Source organism: Dermacentor albipictus, chromosome 7 (genome assembly GCF_038994185.2).
Source record: "Dermacentor albipictus isolate Rhodes 1998 colony chromosome 7, USDA_Dalb.pri_finalv2, whole genome shotgun sequence".
In the NCBI taxonomy this organism is placed as follows: Eukaryota; Metazoa; Arthropoda; class Arachnida; order Ixodida; family Ixodidae; genus Dermacentor; species Dermacentor albipictus.
In genome coordinates, this window is record NC_091827.1 from 38,701,601 (window position 1) to 38,720,706 (window position 19,106).

General features: G+C 48.2%; 1 protein-coding gene across 1 annotated transcript in view; it reads left to right on the forward strand.

Annotated features, from left to right (window-relative positions):
• Window positions 1–19,106, forward strand: part of LOC135905671 (potassium voltage-gated channel protein eag-like) — a 159,509-nt gene that overhangs the window by 132,468 nt on the left and 7,935 nt on the right. The window contains exons 4-9 of the mRNA XM_070521912.1: window positions 451–570; window positions 1,833–2,078; window positions 2,895–3,081; window positions 4,892–5,112; window positions 7,682–7,879; window positions 8,828–9,058. Of these exons, the coding sequence (XP_070378013.1) occupies window positions 451–570; window positions 1,833–2,078; window positions 2,895–3,081; window positions 4,892–5,112; window positions 7,682–7,879; window positions 8,828–9,058 (1,203 nt within the window). The remainder of the gene's footprint in view (window positions 1–450; window positions 571–1,832; window positions 2,079–2,894; window positions 3,082–4,891; window positions 5,113–7,681; window positions 7,880–8,827; window positions 9,059–19,106) is intronic.

The window sequence follows — 19,106 nt, forward strand, 5'->3', positions numbered from 1 at the left end:
GTTGACCTGATTAGTCAGCTGTTAGTGCATCGCGAGACTATGCGAAGAGGATCGGGAGTCTTCTTATTTATTCATTCATGCATGCATTAATTCACTTACTCACTCATTCGTTTAGTATTGTGCCTCAAAGGCGACGATGCAAGACATTGCATGAGGAGTGGACATAAACGCGGCAGCCATAGGTTACATGATGAGGTACCCTTCAGTGGCATACTTGAATTGGTAGGTTCGAGGTTTCAACTGCTGCCGCACTATATGTTAATTAGCAAAATTTAGTGAATAATCGTAGTAGTTGTTATCGCGCAAATTCAGATGTCTTCGTCAGCGTCATCCAAAAAATGTCATGTTGTCTGAAATTACCTACTAATAATCTGAGACATCCTTTGTCGAAACACTCTGCATATCCTCCGTACATGGATTTCTTTTTTTCTCTCTCTCATCCCATCGTAGGTGGTGTCCGACCCGAAGATAATCCGCATGAACTACCTCAAGTCATGGTTCACCATCGACCTGTTGTCGTGCCTGCCGTATGACGTTTTCAATGCGTTCGACAACGGCGAGGACCAACAGGTAAGGAGGGGTGTGCGTATTTTCCAACTTTCGTGTACTAAATGTATACTTTAGTGTCTGATCGGTGTATTTGGTGCCGGAATTCAATATGGCCGAATATACGACGTTACTGAGACCTTTGGAGCCTACTTTCCATGTGAAACGAGATTAGGTTAGATAAGAGTAGACCGACAGACATACAGACAGACAGACAGGCAGCGCAGGCAGCACTTCATATTCCGTGATCCAAATAAATTTCGTTCCTCAAGGCGCGATCACTGTAACGATCCTTTGGAATTCGATCAATCTGCAGTAGCGGAATAAGATGGGCTATGTGCTCTCGCAAATTGTAGGCTGTGTACAGCGGCGATCCTATCTGCAAAATTTTATAGAGGTATTTTTTATATGGGCAACATGCACACGAATACGGTGCGGGAACGCACGATCACGCCTTTCAAGGCCAATCATCATTCCGTTGTGGGGCCTTTCAAGGTCACACAGCGGAAGTGTGGCCTTGAAAGGCCTCACAACTTGTAGAAATCGCACATTGGATCGCAAGTGCAAATAGGTGTGTGGTGATGCTCGGCGTTAGTCCAGAAAGCACGCTGGGAGTTCCACGCAAGAGAAGGCGTTATAGCTGAACCACCACTCCTAGAAGAAAGGCTACTCGACAGCGGTCGACATTTAAGAAAGGCGGGGTCTTCGGGAGTGCTATTAGTGTACCTTTTGGTGTATACTCTTACGCAGAGCTATTCACCCTACACTTACTTACTCCGGGACCGGCCAATATTATTTGGTTGAGGAAAGCCACAATTCCGGTTCCTGTTTTAGGCGTGCACATATTGAACTAGCGCATCTGGGTTTCACTTCGGCCTCTTTTTCTTGCGCTAATCATGCACTTACAACTGCGTACAGAGCTGAACACCAACATTTAGCGTCGTATTTTAGTTCCAAGCATCATTTTTGACGCCTTTTTCTTTATCCTAAGTGCCCTAGAATGCCTTAAATAGTGTATTTTACGAGGCGAAAGAGTGCCGGATACCCAGATCCCACGAGCCTCATATCTATCTAAAGTCACCAAAGAAGACTTTGCCTTCAAAAAATAATTCGCCAAAGAAGTCTTTGTTTGCAAAAAAAAAGAAAGATAAGTTACCGGCGTTTGTTCCGAGGAGTTGCTATATACGTTGAACCAGCAACGCCGTCGGCTTGTGCAGTGTGCCCGTCCCTCTAATTCGGTTCGAAAACTCGACTATTGTAACACGCAACCCTTACGTACCACCCAGGGCATCGGCAGCCTATTCAGCGCGCTCAAAGTGGTGCGACTACTGCGGCTGGGCCGCGTGGTACGCAAGCTGGACCGCTACCTGGAGTACGGCGCCGCCATGCTGATCCTGCTGCTCTGCTTCTACATGCTGGTGGCCCACTGGCTCGCCTGCATCTGGTACAGCATCGGCCGCAGCGACGCCGAGAACGGGGTCCAGTTCAGCTGGCTCTGGAAGCTCGCCAACGTCACGCAGTCACAGTTCAAGGCGAGTCGCCCGTGGACCGTGTTCGAGGGGAACCGATCTTTAAGTCAACGCGCTGCGGTTGCTCGCCCGCGGAGCGAAATGAGGCATTGGAACCGTGGCCTCCGAGATTCGCGAAGGCGTGCCGTTTGTGGCCACGCTCTCATGCATAGAGTTACTGTATATGCTACCAAAGGTACCTTCGGTAGCATATACAATAACTGTACTCCTGCATAGGGAAGAGCGCCAAATGAGGCGACCGGAGAAAAAGTGCGCCCGCGCGATCTCGGAGGCGATGCTTAGAACTATGTCGAATTGAGCTATAAGTTGTATACCTTATAGCTGTATTGAGTCTTATTTTTTCTCTCGAACTATGTCGAATTGAGCCATAAGTTGTACACGTTATAGCTGTATCGACTCGTTTTTTTTTTCCTCTCTAGCACAGTGCAAACTAGACAACCACAGTAAAGCAGAGACGTTCGAAAAGCGATAATGCGAGCGTCTAACTATATCAACCGATCGTTTATCTAAGAAGCAGCCTTTACTTAAAACATAAGCGTGGAATTGACCGCATCTCAGCGTGCACAATCGTCACCCATGCTCCAAAAGTGCAATTTCGTCATTTGGTAGTATATTATGCGTTATAGGTGTTGTGCATCCGAGGGCAAGTTCGTGCTGTGCGCGCATGCGTGATCATTTATATAGCATCTCTCTCACACGTGAACGTCTGTACGTAGGGTCAGAATAAGGCAGACGTCGCAGCACCATATGTCGTTACGTATAGCACGCAGCCTATTAAAGCGGCCGTGGGTGGTTCAACGCTAAATCGCCGTTACGCAGGTCCGCTACGTCAACGACTCGCATCACGGCCTGAAAGCGGAGTTGGTGGGCGGGCCCCCTCGGGGCACCATGTACGTGACGTCACTGTACTACACCATGACGTGTATGACGAGCGTCGGCTTCGGCAATGTGGCCGCCGAGACCGACAACGAGAAGGTCTTCACCATATGCATGATGATCATTGGAGGTGAGCGCGCGGGGGGGGGGGCTGCCAGTTTTTTTTCTTGCCTGGTCACGATTACGACGTAACGCCCTCCCCTGCTCGCCTGCGTCTAGTTTGGTCTTGCTCCGTCGATTTATTTTTCTCTTATTGATCGTGACCCGCATTGATTCTTCTTTGCTCTTCCAACTGTCGCACTCTGTTATTTGTCGTTTCTTCACTTTGGGATCTGTCATCTTGTTCCGTCTTCCCTTCCTCAAAATTAAAATAAATTATGGGGTTTTACGCGCACGAAACCGCAATATGTTTATGAAGCACGCCGTAGTGGGGGTCTCTATGGTCATCGAGGTGTCGCTAACCACATCTATTTAAATGTTTGGCCTAGCCGAGTAAGACTTTATTCATCGTAGGGAACTTCGCTGAAATCGAATCGTTTCGTATTTGTGATGTGTCTGTTGCTTGCAGCACATTTCTGTTGATTTATCCCGTTTTGCAGTTACGAGCCTACCGCAGAACGGCTGTTTCTGACTGTCTTTTTTCTGGGCTCTTATTCTTTCCTCGATTAGCTAATACGAACTTTCTCTGCCGGTGTACTCCAACAGGAGTGTTACTTCGCGTCTGTGCCTATGGTTTTATTAGAATGAATCTTAGTCTGTCTTTATTTTTTAGTTTACTTGTCCTTGTTAGGTGTGCTTATGCTTGAATTTTGTTTCAGAAAGCTGTAATTTTGCAAGTGTACGAGCTTTATGGTGGGTGTAAGGACTGCGCGCGATTTATTATTTGTTTTTCGATACTTTCCTTTATGCCTTTTTTGTGAACGTGTAACCTTTCTGTTGTCTACTGATTACCTGCTCCTGCCTTGGCTGCGAAAAGGCAGAAAGTAGTATCTTATGAATGAATTACTGAATGATCTACGCCGGTTTGTTGCAAAGGGTACGGCTACCGTTACCATCCCCATCCTCATTGCTTCAAGACATGCCCTACTTGAAGCGAATAATATTGTTACGTAGGAAGAATTATTACGTTAACAATGTTGTTACATCCGTAAGGTCGAATTGAGTAACGCAGGTTGTCGTCGAATAGAAGAGACGAGTTACGGTAACATGGATTGTGAAAAAAAAAATGCAATAAGCGTGTTCGTTTTCCTCTCCGACTTTCGATCTGTCGTTCTATCGTTTGTTTCTTTCGTAACATTCGTGTATAACTGAAAAAAAAAACTGGCCCAAACTTACAGGAGGCCGTAGCTAAACATCATTACGTTCGTGCAGCCCACGTAACGTTCTCCCAAAAAGTCGTTGCAATGGAACCACTTGCCGTCATTTCTGTTGCCCACTAAAAATCTAGAAAAATTTCGAGAAAGAGATATAGTAGAATACCTTATCATTGAATATCGGTATTATAATTCTTTCGTCGTGTTCGCGGTAGCTGTACTTAGCAGTTTACGTTCCACATTCGCAAGTGCACATCTGTATGTACTTGCTTGCTGTATTTGCTTTCTTTATATGTGTGCGACACTTGTATTCAACTCTATAGTTCCGTATCGGTTGAAACCCCTGCAGTTTATATGCATCTTATTAATATTTATTTAATTAACGCAGTCCTTACAATTTTCAGTCGTGTTTAAGCCTAACTACTTTTTCTATTTGTAGAAGTTCAGATATGTCATTTTGTTGTTTAAAAAAACAAGAACACTCCTCTATATATTGGCCTGAGGGCCACAAAAGTGGTAAAGGAAGTGATTAACCAAATCAATATAGAAAGAAGGACAAACTGTCGATCCAATGCTGCTCTTTCTTCGTGCGAAGCTTTTTTTGTGTGATCGTCACTTGGGTTGCAGCGCTGCTGTACGCCACCATCTTCGGCCACGTGACGACCATCATCCAGCAGATGACGTCGGCCACGGCGCGCTACCACGAGATGCTCAACAACGTGCGCGAGTTCATGAAGCTGCACGAGGTGCCGCGAGCTCTGAGCGAGCGCGTCATGGACTACGTGGTCTCCACCTGGGCCATGAGCAAGGGCATCGACACCAAGAAGGTGCTCAGCTACTGCCCCAAGGTACGACGCCAGACACAGCGTCTGACTGAAGGCCATGAGAGCCGGTGACGTTTCGTTATACCGAGTGAGCTATGTTTCACGAGGCAACGCCGTGATTGTAGAGGTAGTGCTTCACGAATACCGCGCACGGGGAAACGCCACGCGGAAACACAAAAACGTACGCAGACATAGCGCCCTTATGGCAACTGTTTTATTGGCGAAGTCGGTGCTGTAAAACCTCGCTATAACGAAATTCAAGGGGGCTCTGAGCGAGAGCGTCATGGACTACGTGGTCTCCACCTGGGCCATGAGCAAGGGCATCGACACCAAGAAGGTGCTCAGCTACTGCCCCAAGGTACGACGCCAGACACAGCTTTTTACTCGAGCGTGGCGACGACAGCCGGTGACGTTGCGTCGTACCGCGCGCGAGCTTGTACGTTTCGCGAGGTGATGCCGTGATTGTCGAGGTCGTGCCGCACGGATAACGTGCAAGGATAACGCGCACGAAAAACACAACGCGGAAACACAAAAACGTACGCATACATTGCGCCCTTATGGCAACTGTCTTCTTTTTTTTTTGCGAAGTCGATGCTGTAAAACCTCGCTATAACGAAGTTCAAGGGGGGGTGAGTCGAGCTTACTTCGTTATATGCGTTACTTCGACAGAGTATTGCTTGTGCTGGTTGGTTAAAGATTATTTCGTCGAAGAAAAGCCCTACTGTGTGCACAATTTATACGAAAGGAAATAAGGCTACAGGCAGCGCTCTGTCCTTGTGCGCTAAGTATTTCACTCATTACTTCGTTATAACCATTTTCGTTATAGCGTGGTTTTACTGTATAGGCACCGTTTGTGGGAGGGATGGGAAGGTCATTATGTAAGTCTATGTAGAAAGAAAGAAAAAAAACAACCGAGGTTGTTTCACTCCCGAATACACGCGGAAAGAAACCGTAAGCAGTCAAAACACATTCTAAAGCATCGCAAAACGGTCTGTGTACGTCGACGACGCAATAAAACGTTGCCGAGCATCGTATGAAACAGCGAAAGTCGCCGCGGTACGGCCCGGTATTCCACTGACTCCGGAATGGGACTTAAAGCGGTGTCCTTATGCACAAACGCATCTGCAGGTGGTGGTTTCGCGTTGTTGCGTTCAGAGGGCGTTAGGTCTGTGTGCGCTGCGAGGCCATATCACGTGTGTGGAGCACGTGGGGAAGGCACCGGAAGAGAATAAACTCGGGTCGCTTTGAGGGGCCCCACTTTCATGGTCCGCTTCTGCGCACGGTGGCGTCTACTTTCCGTCATCCTCTATCCTCCTCTATCCCCTTTCACCTCCCATTCCCTCTCCCCCGCGACGCCGCTTCGCCGTGCTTCCTCGAGGGTTGCAAGATTAAACGTCATTTCCTTCGTTTGGACCAATATCATCAACCCAGTTCAACAGCTCTCTATCGTGAATTGCTGTTGCGAGTCCCTTGCATAGCAGTGAATGCACGACGTGCTATATACTTACAAAGCGGTTCATGTATTTGCATAACGTTCTGCGCATTTGCATAACGGTGTGCATATTTGCATGACCTCGTATATATTTGCATAGCGTCGCCCGGCTCCAGCAAACCAAGTCGTCGTTCAGGAGCGGCGTGGAGAAAGTTGTAGCTTTAGCGTTGTTTCACTTGGCTCGCGTGGTACGCACGCGCAGACAGTAGTGAAAAAATGCACGTACATACGCAAACACGCACTAACACTACGCGTGTTTTTTTCTGCCAACAATCCTTAAGAAAGTCTTTCCACTTACTGTTATTTCGTATTGGCTCAAATGCATCCGCGGAATTTCATTTCGTTGTCGTCGTCGTTAAATAAGACACTTCGCGTCTTCTTTTGAAGTTACCCGAAAAATTCAGGTCGCTGTGCTTTTGACGTTCTTCGAATAAAACCGCCGTTCACCGCACACTTGGCGAACCGAAGGAATGTGCGCGGCATCGCTTAATGGCGCTTCTTCGGTGGTGTTTGGAGGAAGCGCAGCTATACATTCGTGTATTGGAGGCTATACGCGCGGGGCGGTTCAGTTTCAGTTTCAGTTTATCATTCTTTAAATGCAATGAATTGGTAAGGTACAATATACAGACGAGCGTCCCAGAGTCAGAGACAGCAACGGGACCCTCGGTTGTTTTAGGAGGACCAACGGTGGTTTTAGGAGAAAGCGTAGCAATACATTCGTATATTGGGGACTATACGCGCAGGGGGGGGGGGGGGGGTGGAGTGCTCAGTTTCAGTTGCAGCTTATTATTCTTTAAATACAGTGAATTGGGGTAAGATACACTATACAGACGAGGGTCCCAAAGTCAGAGACTGCAACGGGTCCTTCGAGTGCAACGGGACCCTCTCGGTGGTTTTAGGAGGACCAATGGTGGTTTTAAGAGGAAGCGTAGCTATGCATTCGTATATAGAAGGCTATACGCGTAGGGGGGTGGGGAGGGGGGGGGGCACTGATTTTCGTGACGCGTGCGTTTCTTCGGTCTCTCGCTGGCGACCTCGCGCGTCCCGGTGCTGTGGCTGTGTGTGTCACCGACGTGACCCCTTCCCCCGTTCGTCGCGCAGGACATGACGGCGGACATCTGCGTGCACCTGAACCGCAAGGTCTTCAACGAGCACCCGGCCTTCCGGTTGGCGAGCGACGGCTGCCTGCGCGCCCTCGCCATGTACTTCAGCATGGACCACTCGGCGCCCGGCGACCTGCTCTACCACACCGGCGAGAGCATCGACACCCTCTCCTTCGTGGTCGCCGGTTCGCTGGAGGTCAGTGCGGCGCTCGTCGGGTCTTGTGAATCCTACCCCCACCCCGCTGGCACTCGACATTTCATTTCATTTCGTTTTAAATCGAAAGCTTTACTGGCCGCGAACTTGCGATTTCGCCGTGGCGGCGCTCCGAGGAGGCACATGACGTCACACCGCGTTCCTCGTCGTTGCGCTCGCCTCCGCTCGCTTCGCCACAAGACGCAGTTCGCGTGCGCAGCTCGCGAACTGCGTCTTGTCCAAGTCGACCTTGATCACTTTATGGGGTCGCGCGAGTACTAGACGACCGTCAGGTACTATTCGCATTAGAAATGTGCGCCCGAATATGTATTCGTAGAACGATGATGAGTTAATATCTCGGGCGTCCCGTGCTTAATTGCGGACTCTTCACTGATCAAAATTATGATCACGGAAAACAAGAAATAATAAGCCAGGATGAGGGTTGATGTCGACCAAAACTCTCAGCTTGTCTCACAATCATTGGTTCGTGATCTGTTCACTCGCTGTCTTTCGATTAAAATTGGCATCAGCGCCGGCGTCTCCAACAAGCAACATCAGCTTTAGCAAACATAAGTAGGCCATCTGGCATGGCTTATTTTTCAGGGAACATTGTCATTTCAGCGCAAAGGCACAAGGCACAGAAAAAGTAGACATGACACCACATTTCTCATTGATTGTCGACTGCAAGCGAAACAAAAAAAGCACCTAAAATGTAATTCTGGCGGCTCTAAATATAACGTCTTTCAGCTGCTGTTATAGTTCACGAGTCACGCTTTCAGCGCACGTTCCACGTATTCGGGGGTCCTTTCGGGACACCCGAGGTTCTATGGGGAATCACTAGAGTCAACAATTTTTGAGAACAAGCGCTGCTCAAAAAAAAAAAGAAAACTCTTTTCCGCCCGTAAGTAGCGCCGAACGTACAATGCGGGGACCGGACCCTCCGCCGCGCAGGTGATCCAGGACGACGAGGTGGTGGCCATCTTGGGCCGGGGCGACGTGTTCGGCGACGCCTTCTGGAAGGAGCCCACCATTGGCCAGTCGTGCGCCAACGTGCGCGCCCTCACCTACTGCGACCTGCACTCCATCAAGCGAGACAAGCTGCTCGAGGTGCTCAACTTCTACCACGCGTTCGCAAACTCCTTCGCGCGAAACCTCCTACTCACGTACAACCTCAGGCACAGGGTGAGTACTCCGGCCGCTCCGTTTTCATTCATTCATTCATTCATTCATACTTCACATTCCGAATGATCGCTTGTAGCGTATTGTCGCTCGACGGAAGATGACATTCATTCATTCATTCATTCATTCATTCATTCATTCATTCATTCATTCATTCATTCATTCTTCCGATTCCAAACGATCGCTTGTATCGTGTTATCGCTCTACAGAAGACGGACCTACTGTATCCAGAATTTTTCAAATGTCCTCAACAACTTTATAGCGAAAGAGTGTCTAATCAAATTACGTGCACGGCGCGAATAATGTCGTGCATTCTAGAATGTATCCGCGAGAACCAGAGAGAACATTCCGGAATGTACGGTGATTGCATGTACGAACAGCCGGCACACACGTCAATTCAGATACGACGAAACATGACTTTGCTCGCCGCGGCATGTGGCTGCGATTTCAGTGTTGCTCGTCTTTCTTGGCGCAGGTTCGCGCAACAAAGAGTTAGGGTCGCGTTCAACTCCCCGTTTCCGCAGTGGCAGTGTTTCGTTCTTCATTGTCGCGACAACGCAACAACGTTTTAGCTCACTGTTTCGTCCCAGGCTAACGTAAGTGCGAACGTACCAGCGTTCACATATATGGGATGCAACGCCAGCGACGACTCGGCTTCTAAGACTCTGCAAAGGCAAAACGCTTGACGCACATAGCTCGCTCGGGATGAGTCCGTATGAGTTCTAGACGTGTTGATCGTTGGGCTAGTTGGTTTTTCATAACTGAACAAGTGACTTAGCGCAATGAAAACCACAGACAAACATAGAAAAACCATCGAGAAACCACAGAGAAACAGCAGCGTTTGTCTTTGTCCACCTTTCTTGTCACTGTGGTTTTATTGAGCTAAATTGCTTGCTAAGCGCATATGAAAAGGGCCCAGACGATCTACTGCTGCAAAGGCGTTGTGAGGCGGCAGTTAGGACAACCTTTATTCGGCCCGGAGGGGGAGGAGTAAAAAAAGTAAGGCAGGGATGTCAACCAGAAACGCGTCTGCTTGGCTACGCTACGCTGGAGGATGGAGAAGAAGAGAATAGAAACATGAAAGAGATGTAGAGGGAAAGTGGAAGGAAAGACGCGGTGGCTTCGCGCATGCGCGCGCAGAGGACACCTACTAAAGTCAAAGACGTCCACACAGGCCAGTCGCCTTGGAGAAACACAAAAGTGCCTTCACAGTCTTGTGGGCCGACTAGAGGCTCGGTGAGGACTCAGCGCAGCCGACTATGATTGAGATCACACACAGGCGAATGAAAGGAAAAACAAACATGTGATGGTGAAATGAAGAAGAGGCATCCGCCCGATTGTAGCATGAAGCTACGAAAGGAAACCCCGCACTGGTATCCCAGTACGAAAGCTTCGCAGTTGAGGAAAAGAATCGTCCGCGTCCGGATGTTTTCTTAACCGGGAAGCTTTCTTTCTAAGAAACCCGTATGGGTTCCATTTGTAGCTTCGTGATACAATCGGGCGAATAAACCTTACGGAGTTCCACAGAGCTGATCTGCCATAATGATGATGGCGATGATTATGAGCAACAAGGAAGACAAAAAAAAGAACCACTTTTGCAGTTTTTTGCCCTACCCTACGCCCCTTAACCAAATATTACTCAACTAGTACAAAACGATGAGCAAAACGAGAACAAGGGGAAAGCGGGAGCCAACGTTTCGACAAGTGGACTTGTCTTCTTCAAGGCGACATACGACAAGGCGACGTGTCGCCTTGAATAAGACATGTCCACTTGTCGAAACGTTGGCTCCCGCTTTCACTTCGTTCTCGTTTTGCGCATCGTCTTGAATTTCCATCTCCCGCCTTTCCCCCATTTTCCCTCGATTTCAACTAGTACAAAGCGTCACCTCGTGAGCCCTCAGAATGAGCAAGAGTTGAAAGACATCAAGTTTTTTTTCTTGCCCTCGACATTTCGCGGGTCGAAATTGTGGCAAGCCCGAAATCTAAAAATTGGAGGACGCTTAAGCTTCGCCTTCAAGAGTGGGACGCGACAGCGTTCCCGTCGACCCGCCAAGGGGTATAAGACAATGCGCTACGGCACAGCAATCACTTACGATGCGCCCCGCATCGGACTTAGCGCCCACCTATCACGCGGTGAGCGTCGAGCAACGCAGCGTTCGGCGCAGCAACGAAACGTGCGCCTGAGCGAACGAAACGAACCAAAGAACTCGGTGTCTCGGAGGGGAAACGATCTACGCCAGCCAAACGTCGTGATCGGCACGGGCAGAGAGATAGATAGTAATCTAAACCGGGAGCACGGCGAAGCGTCGTCAGGGGAGAGGGAGTCCCGCGACGCGCCTGGCAGCGGTCCCAATGCGCGCGCGGCGCGCCTCCTGTCGGGGCAGCGCCGTACATTGAGAGGAGGGGGTCTTCTGTGTTTGCCGCAAGATGGCTCTGCGTGTGCGGAAAGCGCAGAAGAAATGCAGCGGAAACGCACTTCGCAACTCGTGTAATTGTGACTTCTGTACGTTACATGTTCATAATTACCGATATACACCGCAGTATAACTTTCCACGGCTCGTTTCGAAGGCAACACCGCATTCACTAGAGGCGCGTTTGCACCGCTTGGAAGCATCGAACTCGTGGCTGAGTGGTAGCGTCTCCGTCTCACACTCCGGAGACCCGGGTTCGATTCCCACCGGGCCAATCTTGGAAGTTGCTTTTTATTTATGAAGCGCCTGCCGTGATTTATCGCTCACGGTCAACGCCGCCGACGCCGACACCCGACGCCGACGACACCGGCTTTTCTGCGACACGAGCTCCTTAACGCTATCGCGTTAAAACTAAATTTTAATCACAAGTAAGGAGCTTCACGTCGCCACCACCTGCTCGCCTGGAAAACGCTTATTGCTTGCGGCTCCTCGGTGTCCGTGCTCCTGTAAAGCGTGCACTGCCACACTGAGAGGCTTTGGGTGGCGAAAGCTGCCTAACGAGACAGCGGGCAGCACATGATGCGCAACTTTTTCGTAACTATATGTGTCAACAAGCAGTTACGTAGGCACATGGTTAATTTTAAATTCGTTGCCAAGATATTACGTATGCGTAGTCCATATACGCTTATACGCGATGCCTACCGGAACGGCTCGAAAAAATGCAGCACCACGAGACCCGTTTCATTGACTGTTGACGTCGTTTCTTTTGCATTCGTCTTCTTACGGTTGGGCATCTGTGAACGGTGCGCATGATGTTGAGACGTTACGATCGTCCCAATCGTACCAGTCGTCCCAATCGTCACAATGTGCTGTCGTCTCAATCTACCTGAAACATTATCTAGGTTTAGCCAATTCAATAAGGCATTATGGAGCTCACGCTAACATCGACGGAGCGAATATTTAGAAAACGGATTGGATTCAATTTAAGTCGGCTCAAATCATTTCATTTTTTAAAGAAAAGAAATTCGGAAATCGCTTTTAGACCTACAACCAGCAGGTAGATCGAACAATGTATCTTAGCTATACAAAGTTCCAGGAGTAATGTCACTCAAGGATTCAGTTCTGATTAGCGGAAGGGCGCAAAACGAAATCGCGTAAGTCCCAACGGAAAATATGTATTTCAATTCATTTCATTTGATTCACGAAGCCAGCACATAGTTCTCCGGGGGACGAGCGTAGAGGCAGAAAAGGCCTGACGTAGTACCACATCCTCGACACCCATTCACGCTGTGCCCAGCGCTGACCAAAGCGAAATTAAATTTGAACTAAGCTTCGAAAACTTACAGTTTGACTGCTATGTTCTACCCTGTGGGAACTATACAAATAATTAAAAAACTAACTTAACTCAGCGGAACTTTGCGGGCACAAGAGGTGGCTGCTTTCGTGAAACGAATGGTGAAAGCGAAACACAGGAAAGTGCGCACTTCTTTAATAAAAAAATCGAACACTCTTTCATCAGGAGAGCTTGCTCTTGGGCTGCAGTCGGTAGCCGATTTCGCAGTCTGAAACAGCGCCAGGAAAGGGTACGTTAAAGCGAGACACACGCAAACCTTTGTGTGGTGCGCCTGATTCATTTTTGCGTGTGTGTGTGAATCCCAGGAAGAGCGCGCATAAACGCTTTTCAGCGAAAATTGAATTCTTATTCGCGAACGATACCGGCAATTGGGTGCCCCCCACCTTGTTCATTACTAAATAATAATAATAATACACGCCGCTGGCCATCGTGTAAAGGTACGCACGCCCGCCCGTTCCCGCGTCACGCGAAGGAATAATCCCGCCGGGAGGACCGCGAACGCCGCCTATGACGTCGCATGACAAAGAGACCGTCCTCGACACCTCTCGTCGCACGAACGGTTGTATCGGTCGCTTCGTAATTGCGGCCCACGCCTCCGTCGCGTTTCCATTTATAGCCTCGCGCGCGCGTGCCAGCGGCTCCTTTTTTTTCCCATATTTAGCAACCGCCCCGACGCCGTCTGACCTGACCCGAAAAAGGGGATATCTAGGGAGATTGGGAGGAGAGAGAGTGAAGGGGCTTCGGAATCACCACGAGAACCAGCGGATAGTGGCTTCTGTGTTCTTTTTATTTTTCAAGTCGCTTGTGCACTTTCTGTCGTTTCGTTTCAGTTTACCTCCGTCATGTCCGCAAAAGTGAGAGAGGTGGGGAAGAAAAGTGGGGAAGCTTGCGGGACCGCCATCCCTCTAAACAACGGCATAAGCGGGACAGGGCTTATACGTGCGTACAAACGCGACGGGGAGAAGGCCCTTGACCCGTAGCGACACCCCTGGCCCGGATCACTGGGGGATGACCGCGCGCATCTCTCCGTCTTTTCTCTCTTTTTGCGTCTCCTTCCCGATTCGGGAGACGGGAGGGGAAGCGAAACAGGGCCAGGGTCGAGAGGCGTCCTTGTCGGGAATCCCTTCGGCCCACCTCTTCGGACTCCCGCCCGATTGACCGCCGTCGCGTGGCGGCTCGCGAGCCAGGCATTCCCGGTGCATACGCTCCGCGGCTTATAGCACGGGCGTCAGCACGCGAAGGGATTCTCTTTCCTCTTCTGTCCTACTCTCCTTTCCGTCCCCATTTTCCCCATTTTCTCATTTATTTTCTTTCGTAGTCTTGTCTCTCTCTTTCTATATCCCTCTTATTTCTCTCGCATACTTTTCCTTGTTCTCTTTCATCGGTTCTTCGTTGTTGCCCTCTTTCGTTGTACTTTTGCACTTCTGTATTCTCCCCTTTATGTCCTCCTTTTCTTATCTGCTTCTTCGCCATCTCCCGCCTCCCTTATATCCTAATTTCTTTAACTTGATCCATCTGCACTTCTTATCACCTGCTTCTTTCTCTTCCTCTGCTTCTGTCGCTGTCTGTACGTTTCTTCTATCACCCGCTTGCTTTTCCTTTTTCACCCTTATGTGTTCTTCCCATTCGTCGTGATACTGTTACGCCGTCATCTTTTCCTTCTTTTCTGCCTCGCGTCTGCCTACTTCTTTTCACCCCTTTTCTCCCTCCTCCAATCCGTTCCTGTCTCTATGTACTTGTATACTTCTTCCTTTCATCCTCTCTCACTGTGTCTATGTTCTCTCCTAATCCCCTTTCCTTCTTTCATGCTTCTCCCCTATATCATTCTCTCTAATGTCTCTACGCAGCCGTGTACGTTCCTCTTTCTTTTTCTCGCCCTTTCCGTCTCTTCGGATTTCTTCCCGATTCCCCTTTCTCCCTCTTGTCTTTGTTCTTATCGCCTCCTCAATCTACCTGTCCCTGAATAATTTGTAGCCGCATTTGTGTTTCATTTTGTAGCTTCCGCCACTCGTGCACTTTTCCTTCTCGGCAAAAACGAGAGAGAGAGAGAGAGAGAGTCTCCATTATGCATCGTTGTCCACCGGGCGCGGTCCTCTTTATACCTCCCTCCTCTTTCCTTCTCGATCGTCGTTGGCGTTTACACGAAATTTTTTATACGTTTTTTTTTGCGTTAGCAGCCTCCTGTAGCTGTGGAGTATTCATTATTTCGCGCGAAAAGCCGGCGCCTTCTTTCTCAACGCGCTTGGAAACACTAAATCGCAACAGCAAAAAAGAAGGGGGAAGAGGGGGCAGAAAGGAACGAGGCCGGAGATGCGCCCGCCTTGGCCCCAAAACAAGGCGCATCTTCAAGATTACGGCTACCTATTTTTCCATTATTATTGTTGTTGCTGTTGTTCAGAGTGTTGATGGCCATACGGGTAGGAGTGGTCCGCGCCCGCTGAGGCGTCGGTGGCGTTGAAGGTCGGACGGCCGGGTGTGTACTGTGACGTTGCGCCTGCCACAGCCCTGCTAGAGGGCTTCAGTATGTAAATATAAATAATTGGCAGCGCCTTATTAAATAGGGTATAAATCGTCCGTGACGTGCCGTTAGCGCTCTTCGTTAGCGCTCTTCGTGTTTTTGTGTCGCGGTCATCTTTTTTTGCTGGTATATTAAAGATGGAAGTTTGGATGCAGCGTGATGAAGACGACAACAGCGTGTCAGGTTCAGGAGTTACGTTTAGGAGTTAAAGGGTGATTTCAGGACGGACGGACGGACGGACGGAGAGACAGACAGACAGATAGATAGATAGATAGATAGATAGATAGATAGATAGATAGATAGATAGATAGATAGATAGATAGATAGATAGATAGATAGATAGATAGATAGATAGATAGATAGATAGATAGACAGACAGACAGACAGACAGACAGACAGACAGACAGACAGACAGACAGACGGACGGACGGACGGACGGACGGACGGACAGACAGACAGACAGACAGACAGACAGACAGACAGACAGACAGACAGACAGACAGACAGACAGACAGACAGACAGACAGACAGACAGACAGACAGACAGACAGACAGACAGACAGACGGACGGACGGACGGACGGACGGACGGACGGACGGACGGACGGACGGACGGACGGACGGACGGACGGACGGACGGACGGACGGACGGACGGACGGACGGACAGACAGACAGACAGACAGACAGACAGACAGACAGACAGACAGACAGACAGACAGACAGACAGACAGACAGACAGACAGACAGACAGACGGACAGACGGACAGACGGACAGACGGACAGACGGACAGACGGACAGACGGACAGACGGACAGACGGACAGACGGACAGATAGATAGATAGATAGATAGATAGATAGATAGATAGATAGATAGATAGATAGATAGATAGATAGATAGATAGGGTTACGATGGCGAGAGCTGCGGTGAATGCAGCAAGTTTGTTTGCAAATCGTAATATCACGGAAAGAAAGTTACTTACCAGACAGAAGCTCAAGAGCATACAGTCGTAGCCTATGTAGAAAATCTTCAAGTTACTTCGGAAATGTGGTTATCCTGTGCAGTCGTAACTACTAAATCGGGAGCGAAACATTTGGAAGTCGAGTAGTCGCGAGAGCTCATTCAGCCCCAAGTGCACAAATGCTTATTATCATTAATTACGTCCGTGTGGAAACGCGCGAGTAGCGATAAAATTTAGAGCATGTAGCTTTTAACGTTTGCTTCCTTTCCCACGTGGCACTTGTATAATGCTGTCAGCCAGTTGTTGGCCGAATCATCGTCTTCTTCTGAAGACGATGATTCGGTCTGTCTCGTACTTCGGAAGTCGATGGTTCGTTTTTCACCAATTCAGTAGTTCAACAGTAGTTAAGCTATAGAAAGACTTCTGTGTGTGCGTGTGTGCCATATCGGCCCCTCGTTCCCTTTATTGAACGCGATCCAACTCGACACAGAGGAGCCGCGACAGAACCGGTCTGGCCATTTCCCGATCGGTTCTAAAACTATGCTGGCGAAAGAAAGAAAGAAAGAAAGATAGAAAGAGAGAGAGATAGAGAAAGAAAGAAGGAAGGAAAGAAAGAGAGAGAGAAGGAAGGAAAGAAAGTGAGAGAGAAAGAAGGAAGGAAAGAAAGAAACAACGAAAGAGGGAGAGAAAGAAAGAAAGAGAGAGAGAGATAGAGAAAGAAAGAAGGAAGGAAAGAAAGAAAGAGAGAGAGAGAGAGAGAATGAAGGAAAGAAAGAAAGAAAGGGAGAAAGAAGGAAGGAAAGAAAGAAACAAAGAAAGAGGGAGAGAAAGAAAGAAAAAGAGAGAGAAGGAAAGAAAGAGAGAGAGAAAGAAAGAAGGAGAGAACGAGAAAGAAAGAAAGAAAGAAAGAAAGAAAGAAAGAAAGAAAGAAAGAAAGAAAGAAAGAAAGAAAATGTCGACGAGGAAGGGGCCGCCTGCTGCCCTGCTGCTGCGGCTTTCCTTCCATCGGTGTACACGCGTACCTTGCAGCGGTAGGCCCGCCGTCCTCGCAGCCCGGCATTTATCGATTGACGCGCCCGCTGTTCTGCCGCATCCACGCCGCGCCGATCACGTGTGGCCTTTGTATTCTTTTGTTGTTTTCTTTTGGCAACAGAAAGCGCGTTTTACGGCAGCCAACAGCCGTTATAGACGCTTACCAAGCGTCAAAGTTATCCGTCAGTTGTCGCCTCACTTCCCTTGCGTCTTGATTTGTCTAGTAAACAATAAAAGATCCCCATCCTCATCAATTGATTTCTTCACAAAACACATTGGAAATATCCTAGTTTGTAAATAATATACTTAACTTTGTGTCCTTGTTATCTTCAGCGGTTTACGCTGTTACCTCTTGGTGTTAATAATTTTAATTTATTGTCCCTTTTTGTGTTCCAATGTACAATTTTCCATGTACAAAATATGTGATTTATAATTGTTCGTATTCCTCTCCTGCTATAGCCCTGTGTAAGGGCTGGCAGTATCTGTAAATAAATTAATTAATAAATAAATAAAAAGAAAGAGTGCATCCACGTAAGAACATCCAAACAACTTATAGTAAGGCAGTTATAACGTCCTTCGGAAGTCCCGTAGGGTGTCTGGCGCCGTTTCCTCAGAAAGCTCTTACGTTGCAATTTTTTCGTAAGAACCAATTCTAGCCAGTCATAATGCTAGACGCGTCGTTAGAGAAGGAAGGCGGCCGGCGAATAACAAAAAAATCAGTACAAACGAAAAGCTTTGCCAATACGGACCCTAGTTTACCACTGCCCAAAATCTAGCCATATAGGATTTTAGCAAGCGTAATCGTAATAAATTTTTGCGTAAACAGGGTGACACAAGGAGAAGGCCGGATCGAGGCGCTACTCTTAACTGACATACTTATTGCGTCGCACCCCAATATACTTACTAATAAACAAGACACGAAGAGTTTGAGCAGAGAAGCCACCGTGACATCAGAAAGATCGAGAGAACAAAATCAGACGAAAGAGTCTACAAAATAAAGTCGATGCTGTATAGAGCATACGAAGCGTACGTACGAAGCGTACGAATCCATACGAAGCGTACGTTTACCCGGCTCACCACGTAAAAGCTATCCGTCAGTTGTGGTCTAACGCAGCTCGCGTCTTGGTTTGCCTAACGAAAAAAGCTATTACGCAAATATCACGTACTGTGGGAATCGACGTTATGCGAAGCACCTTGCAGGTGGCTGGCTGTCCAGCATGGTTTGCAATAACATTGAATGTCTTGATGTGACGTTAATGTCCTCATTGACGCGACACGAATGGCATCTCACGCCGTGACATGCGCGAAAGCATCTAAATAAAGCATCTGATCACTTGGATGAGAATGTGCCAGTGTTGCTTCTATTGCCACTGTACAAAGTAGAATTTTGTTTTATAGAATGTCTTTTTTTTTTGCCCAGTGTCGCTTTCTTGACTTTTCTGATGTCACCACGACTTCTCTGCGCATGTTTCTCATTGAATGACACATCGACAATGGCACGGCCGTCGCCAGTGTTTTTTTTTCTTCTTGTGTGTAAACTTTCAGCGGGAAATGTGTATTTCATTGAATGCAAGCTAGGCCGTAAAGCTGTCCTTTGTGAAGTAGGGGTGTGACGCAATAAAAATGTCAGTAGAGAGCATATTGTTTTTCTTTTCCAGTCTCCTTCTTGCGTCGTTCTGTTTGTCCTAAAGTTTATTGTGAATACGCGCCAAGTGAATGCGTTTTGCGTAACTTTGCAAACGCGTCACTACATGCAGTGAAATTCTTTCACTATAC